At 36.0% G+C, this 8,351-nt stretch overlaps 1 protein-coding gene across 1 annotated transcript in view; it reads right to left on the bottom strand.

Moving 5' to 3' along the window:
• Positions 1–400: 400 nt before the first annotated feature.
• The window catches only part of LOC132744521 (2-iminobutanoate/2-iminopropanoate deaminase-like), a 9,668-nt gene continuing 1,717 nt past the window's right edge, over positions 401–8,351 (bottom strand). The window contains exons 2-6 of the mRNA XM_060733265.1: positions 8,193–8,298; positions 6,422–6,476; positions 3,251–3,319; positions 1,388–1,443; positions 401–796 (exon numbers count right to left, since the gene is read on the bottom strand). Of these exons, the coding sequence (XP_060589248.1) occupies positions 740–796; positions 1,388–1,443; positions 3,251–3,319; positions 6,422–6,476; positions 8,193–8,298 (343 nt within the window). The 3' untranslated portion in view covers positions 401–739. The remainder of the gene's footprint in view (positions 797–1,387; positions 1,444–3,250; positions 3,320–6,421; positions 6,477–8,192; positions 8,299–8,351) is intronic.

The following is an 8,351-nucleotide window of genomic DNA, read 5'->3' as shown; positions in this document are numbered from 1 at the left end:
TAGACACACACTAGAACATGTTTCATGCTTAATAGCTATTTGGATTTTTTAAAAGAAGATTTTTTTTAAAGTTTTTACTATTTACATACAAGGAATATCAATGACCCTCCCCCCTCCCCCACCCCCGACGGGGGCAATTTTGACCCCAGGGATTTTATTTGAACAAACTTGGTAGACACTGTCTAGACAATGTTTCATGCCATATATTTATCCTCTAGGAAAATTCTGGGAAGACTGGATGAAATTGGCTTAGCGGTTTATGAGATGTGGTTTATGAGGAGATGTTGTTTAAAGAAAGTTTACAGATGGACGACAGAACGACTGACGAAAAGCGATCACAAAAGCTCATCATGTCACTTTGTGACAGGTGAGCTAAAAACTAGCACATTCAAGGTAAATATTCTTATTGTTATCAGTTTTATTTTTGTTTATAATCATTATCATTCATGCACTTACAATATAACATACACTTCATAACCAAAAAAAGTTATTTAAGTTACCTTACGTAATATAATAACATACAGATTGGACAATTTTTATATCATATCATGTAACCTTAGCATACACCTTAATTTAATAATACAATAATCAACTTAACATTTCATTCATTTTGTTAATTGAGCAGATTTAGAAATCACAGTTTAAAATAACAGAGAAATATTTTCATGTGTCCCACTCAGCAGGTACGTATATTAATATACGTACCTGCACTCAGTTACAAACTGATTGTATAGAAAACTTAGACATCCACAATATTACCAATCACAGCAATTGCTTCAATTTCTACCTTTGCACCCTGAAATACAGATAATATAATTTGTATGATGTATTAATCTGACCATAACAAAATTTATATCTATTAAATCAACACACCTCAAGGTCTGTTAATAAAACATAAAACAATAGAGACTATGAACAAGACTATAAAACAATTGCTCTTATTATCCACACAAATCTCCAATGACTGTTAAAACTGTGCAGTTATTTCTCTTATTTCTTTAGTACTGAGATATAGTATAGAGTTCAGAAATTATAAAGTTTTTAATAACAATGTCTAAAAGACATTTATCATTTGAAACTTTCAAGTACAAGTGTCTCTTACAAATGTAATATGTAATATATTTCAGTATAACAAGCAACAACAATACCCCCTCACCCCCTTCTGCATAAAAAAGAAACATCTCTATGCAACAAATAAAATCCTTGTCACCCAAATGGCGTTGCTTTGCAGAGGATGTCATTTACTATACCATGTTCTGTGATATTTAACAGGTGTCAGAACTTAACATATCAAACATTAATTCAGTAACTTTTCATAAATTTATGATGAGTAACAAGCCAGTCTATTATTATAGTTGATTATTATAAAATGTGTTGCTATAGTTACCAGTGGTAAAGCAGCGGCCTGATAAGCTGCCCTGGCTGGCTTGTTTTCAGGGAAATCTGTCAATAATAAATTTAGTAGTCAAAAATATATTATATGTTTAATGTTTAAGAAAGATATAGCATTCTACATTGCCATCCTTACCACAGGGACCCAGCACAGTGTTGGGATAGTGTAAAAAAGTAATTTAAAAAAAAAATATATATTGTATATATAATATATAGACTATATATTATATATAAAGTATAATTTTTTTTCTAGAATTACTTTTTTACACTATCCCAACACTGTGCCGGGTCCCTTTGATCCTTACAAGTATTTGTAACAGAGTTACCAATGTTCCCTGCCTCAGGGAATTTTAAATGAAGCATAAAAATGTGCTATTTCAAAAGATTGTGGTATGGATCAGGACTTTTAGTCCAAAGGCATCTAACAGTTGCTTAAGACAGGCTGTCTTATTATGCCAAAACAGAACATTTTAGCTATTTAGCTAAGTTGTTTCAAAATTCTTTGATGGGACAAACAGATTGAGTCCATTTCTACATCCCCCTTTTTTCTTCCAAAAGGCAGGGAACAATTATCCTATACAGAGTTTATCTCTAATACTTTTGAAGTTATTCTCTGGATACGAAAACACAGACTATGATATCTTTTAATTGTAAGTGTGACCTTGTAAGACCAAACTCATAATGTACCCTATAACAGACTATATTAATCTTTGCCTTGACCTTAGTGTAGGCGACTGGTTATTGCACATGACACAACGTCTCATTATTGTGAACATTTGTGCCAAGTATTTACAAAATCCCTTGATCTATGAAGAAGTTATAGACCAGAGACAAAATATCCGCAGTCCCTATGACAAACTATGTTAATCTTTGAACTCTAGGTGTGACAAGGTGCCTTAGAGGTAGGGGTGCAGGTGTTGCGCATGACACATCATCTTATCATTGTGACTGTGTATATTTATGCCAAGTATTTTCAAAATCCTTTGATCTATGAAAAAATTATGGACCGGACACAAAATATATCCTATAACAGACTATGTTAATCTTTGACCTCCAAGTGTGACCTTGACCTTGGAGGTAAGTGACCAGTTGTTGCACATTATTGTGAACAACTGTGTCAAGTATTTACAAAATCCCTTCAAAGATAAGAAAGTTATGGACCGGACACGACATATACCCTAAAATAGACAATGTTGACCTTTAATGAGCAAGTGCGCCCTTGACCCTGGAGGTAGGGATCTGGTTGTTGCGTATGACACATTGTCTTATTATAACAAACATTTGTGCCGAGTTATTTCAAATTCCTTTGATAAATGACAAAGTTATGGACCGGACACTAAAGTGTGACGGACGGATGGACGTCCAGCCGAAATGAAATAAGGGGCCTTTTCTTTTGTTATTTTCTATTGTTTAATAGAGGGCCAATGACCCCTTACTCTATTGTTACGAAATGAACTCTATTGTTCTCTTTTGTTCTGTTTACAGTAAGATGGCCCCCTATCACTATTTGGCAGTGCGGACAGATGGACGGACGTACGGACAGACAAAGCCTATTTCTATATCTCCTTTTTTCTTTGAAAAGGCTGGGGAAATTCGTGAAATATGAAAATTACAATTAAGTGTTTTTTGCAAAGCAATTAAATTGATATATTTGGTAAATCTCTTAAAAAGTTTTACTCCACCTTGTTATAATTTTCAATATCAACATGAATTCATACATTGACAGTATTAGGAAAGTTTAGCACATAAACAAACTAATTGCCACTTTTTCCTGTAACAGTTAACTGCATATATGTGCTCAGATAAGCTTAAAATCATAGACAGGGAAGACTTTGGGAACAAAGAAGTAAGTACTTACATTTAACATACACATCATTGACTGCATGGAAATCCTTTATGTCTGCTAGTAATACTGTACACTTCACAACTGCCAAAAGAAAATCATTCCAAGAAATTATTTCGGTACTGTTTTACCTCTAGCCAGCTAGAGATTATACCCATGAAAGCAGGGCAAACCAAGATCAGCCAAGACAAGCCAGCAGAGCAGACCAAGGTCAGCAATCACATGCGAGCAGGGCAGACCAAGGTCAGCCATCAAATGCAAGAAGGGCAGACTAAGGTCAGCCATCACAAGCAAGCAGGGCAGATCAAGGTCAGCCATCACATGCTTGCAGAGTAGACCAAGGTCAGCCATCACATGCTTGCAGAGTAGATCAAGGTCAGCCATCACATGCTTGCAGAGTAGACCAAGGTCAGCCATCACAAGCAAGCAGGGCAGATCAAGGTCAGCCATCACATGCTTGCAGAGTAGATCAAGGTCAGCCATCACATGCTTGCAGAGTAGACCAAGGTCAGCCATCACATGCTTGCAGAGTAGACCAAGGTCAGCCATCACATGCTTGCAGAGTAGACCAAGGTCAGCCATCACATGCTTGCAGAGTAGACCAAGGTCAGCCATCACATGCTTGCAGAGTAGACCAAGGTCAGCCATCACATGCAGGCAGGGCAGACCAAAATCAGCCATCAAATGCAAGCAGGGTAGACCAAGATCAGACATCACATATAAACGAGGCTGAACAAGATCAGCCATGAAATGCAACCAGGGTAGACCAAAATCAGCCATCACATACATGTATGAGCAGGGCTGAACAAGATCAGCCATCACAAGCAAGCAGGACAGACCAAGGTCAGCCATCACATATAAACCAGGCTGAACAAGATCAGCCATGAAATGCAAGAAGGGTAGACCAAGGTCAGCCATCAAATGCAAGCAGGGCAGATCAAGGTCAGCCACCACATATAAACCGGGCTGAACAAGATCAGCCATGAAATGCAACCAGGGTAGACCAAAATCAGCCATCACATACATGTATGAGCAGGGCTGAACAAGATCAGCCATCACAAGCAAGCAGGACAGATCAAGATCAGCCATCACATATAAACCGGGCTGAACAAGATCAGCCATGAATTGCAAGCAGGGCAGACCAAGGTCAGCCACCACATATAAACCGGGCTGAACAAGATCAGCCATGAAATGCAAGAAGGGTAGACCAAGGTCAGCCATCAAATGCAAGCAGGGCAGATCAAGGTCAGCCACCACATATAAACCGGGCTGAACAAGATCAGCCATGAAATGCAACCAGGGCAGACCAAGATCAGTCATGAAATGCAACCAGGGTAGACTAAGGTCAGCCATCACATACATGTATAAGCAGGGCTGAACAAGATCAGCCATGAAATGCCAGCAGGGCAGATCAAGGTCAGCCATCAAATGCCAGCAGGGCAGACCAAGGTCAGCCATCAAATGCAACCAGGGCAGACCAATGTCAGCCACCACATGTAAGCAGGGCTGAAAAAGATCAGCCATGAAATGCAACCAGGGCAGACCAATGTCAGCAATCACATGTGAGCATGGCAGAACAAGATCAGCCATCACATGCAAACAGGGCAGAACAAGATCAGTCATCAAATGCAAGCAGGGCAGAACAAGATCAGCCATCACTGTTCACTTTTCAGTCAGGTGTTATTTTGAAAATTTACCTTAAAATGATGAATGTTTTTGTCTAGTTTGAAAGATGGATAAATCCAATTAAGATAAATACCAGGTAAAGGACAAGAGAAAAATGTTATTGATGTATATTAAAGTGACATTATACTTATTTTTTTTTTAATTGTCAAGTTGAGTTAATATGACAATATAAGATTGACTGTTATAATGATGATTGACCAACAGTTGATTTCAGAAATTAATTAGGATTAAATATAAACCTGCCTAAAATATGAAAAGACTGCCCCACTCTTTGTTTCAGGTAAATTCCTATGGATATTCATAGAAATTTCCTTTAGGCCAATTTACTTATTTATCGTTCATGGAAAGTAAATTATAAAATTAAAAAGAAGTATGACAAAATGTATTTTGTAATGTAAACTTATTTTGACCTGTTCATTCACTATAGTACCTGTGGATGGACATAATGTCACTTTATATATGTAACACATTATTATTAAGCTTCATATGTATTTAATTTTCTAGTCAAATATGATTTAGGACACCTAGTGACCTAATAAACATGGATAACAGTTTATCAAATATAAAAGAGCCCCGCAAAGTCTGGGAAATTGTACACAAATGTATATTTGTTTAAGTGATCAAAAATAATATTTCAATTAGGGAAGATGCTACATCTCAAAAAGCTTTGCCTTAGGCATTGTAGTTTCACAAAAGAAGACTGATTTCCCATACAAATATATCTTAACAAAGTGACCCCTAGGCAGGGCCAATATTGACCCAAGGTGCATATTTATTTCAAGTTATTTTGTTGTCCACAAAGTGATGTATCATTCATTCCACATCTAAGCTCTGGGCATTGTAGTTTTTTTCCCCACATATTAAGTCTCATTAAGATGTATTAAATTTGTTTTCCTAAACAAGTCTATAAATCAAGTTATCCCTAGGGCCTAGCCAATTTTGATCTCAGGAAACCCAAACCTGTGTTCTGCACATCACCTCATTATGACTTATATTTCTTTCAAAAGATACAGAGTTGACATGAAATTTTGAAATTCATACAATATGACTAAGTGCAACCTTAACCTAAGGAAGGTCAAACCAGCACCCTGCACATCGACTCATTATGGTTAACATTTCTACCAAAAAGTTACAATTTCCTTCCACTGGTTCAAAAGATAAAGACCCGACATGAAAACTGACAGACAGACAACAAGGTGCTTAACAATATACACAGAATTTTTTTAAGGCATATAAATTTAGTCTATTAACTGTACATCTAAGAAAAGAAAATTTCTTTTTGACATAATCATCCTTATTGACGTAACATAACATTACTAGTTAGGGTGAATTTATGGAAAAAAAGAAACTGCATGTTATGTTATTTATAGAGAAGCAAAATTTGTGAATTTTATAAATTTTATTAATGCATTAATAAGCTGAAGGAATTAAGTAATTTCATCAGTTTCCAATATTAATTCAGATATAACAATATGCATGATTAAATGAATGTTGTATTACCATTTTTATATGTAACCCCAGCAGCTTGTAGAATCTCACCCATGTTCTTCAAAGCCTTTTGATAAAAATAAATTAGAAATAATTCATCATTATATACAATCATGGAATTTAATTGATAATTAAAGTGTGTGAAACAGTATAGGTTTTAATGATTAATGATTTAATAGTATATTATACACTTACTCCGGAATTAAGAATATCAGAGTTTTTCCCCCAGCTAATACGGGGGGAACTGATAGAAAATAGAGATAAACCTTCTCCATCCCAACATCAACCATGTATTTGATTTATCCTGCTTTTTATCATGTTTTTAGAATAATTAAATGGTTTCATTCTTCTTTTTCCCCGATAAAATAGCATCTATATGTAGTTTTGTTTTGCTGCTAAACATGTGACGTCATCATGTGACTTAATGACTGGAGATAGATAAGTTTATCCGGCAAGGCTTTATCCAGCTGATGATATAGACAGATGCAGGATAATAAAAGTTTGTTTGTACCAAACAAACTTTTACAGTTACAGCTTTGAAATTAAGTGCAACAGGTTGACTAATCTATTGTGACCGGTAGTGCACCATGAAGATTATAACAGTAAAAGTTTGTTTGTAGCGGGGGATAAGCATAGAAAACCCCACATTTGCCAAGTTCCGACTAACATCTATTGTTGCCTCTCATAAAGCATTCTTCATCAAAACTTGTTTAACCCATTACTTCATGAGCATTTTGTGAAAAATGGCTGTTTTCAGTTACAAGTTCAAATTGCTATAAAAGTATAAAAACTGCTTCAATACTAATCAAACTTGGCACAAATGTTGACTGGACCATTGCCTTTGTAACAACATGCCCAGGCTTTCCAGTTTTCATGGCAACGAGGGGATATCACAAAATTGTCAAAAATCACTATTTTGCCTTGATTTTTTCCATCAAAATTGATTTCAAAGTGCTGCAGCTTCTCAATGGATTGAGCTAGAGTCAAATGCTTTTCAGCTTTGGTTACACGTTACCTTATGATCAATCTGGGGTCATTTTTCTGGAGTCCAAAATTTTCTTGGCAATGAGGGGGACTGCCGCCCCCTTGAAACCCCCCAAACAGAAAGAGGGCACATCCCCCTTCTGGCAACCCCCTGAAGTATGTTTTGGTTGGGGGGGGGGGGGGGCGGGCGGAAAAAGTGTTAACTTTTTTAAACAACATTTCTCAAACAAAAACAAGTGTTGGGGGCCTAAATAAGGCACTTTTTTACCATTTGAGACAAATGGGGTGAAAAAAGTGTTAAAAGGTGTGTATATCATGTAATGGGTTAAATTGAATTAATTGCAGGTTTAACTTAATAAATCCACAGTGCAAAATATGTGCACAATTTTGTTGCATACACATAAACATCTCAATTGTTATCCTTTAACCTTAACTAATTTGGCTGTGACCTTTTATAACATCATAAGTGCAATCTTATAACAGATTTTTTAAAATAACTCCTAAACTGTATAGATACAAATTTGTACAAGTACATGTATGTCACATTTACAACTCTAAATACTTATATTTTTAAGGCTAAACATTCTTGTATACAAAAAGGAGAAAGAAAAACAAAGAAATGCCTTGAAATTTAGTAAACAACTGTGAGCCTGTCAGAATTGCGCCATTAATTGTCAAACCTTCAGCCGGTTCTTGTTGCTATCACCTTTAAAAAGGGAAACATCCCATAGGGTCCAACAATTATAAACGTTAACAAAGCAATTTAATGATATAATAGTGTAGCATGTGATCTAACAACCTGTTCTGCTTCTGGTACAGCTCCCCCTTCTACAAGAGCCTTAGTATTAACATCAAGTCCAATCTGTCCGGATATGTACATTGTATTGTCCGCAATAACTGCTTGACTGAAACATAATATAATACAAAAAATTTACATAAGTTATATACCTTACAAAAA

This window comes from Ruditapes philippinarum, unplaced genomic scaffold, assembly GCF_026571515.1.
Source record: "Ruditapes philippinarum isolate M1 unplaced genomic scaffold, ASM2657151v2 ctg2054_1_1_1_1, whole genome shotgun sequence".
Classification (NCBI taxonomy): Eukaryota; Metazoa; Mollusca; class Bivalvia; order Venerida; family Veneridae; genus Ruditapes; species Ruditapes philippinarum.
This window is presented reverse-complemented; position numbering and strand designations above follow the sequence as displayed.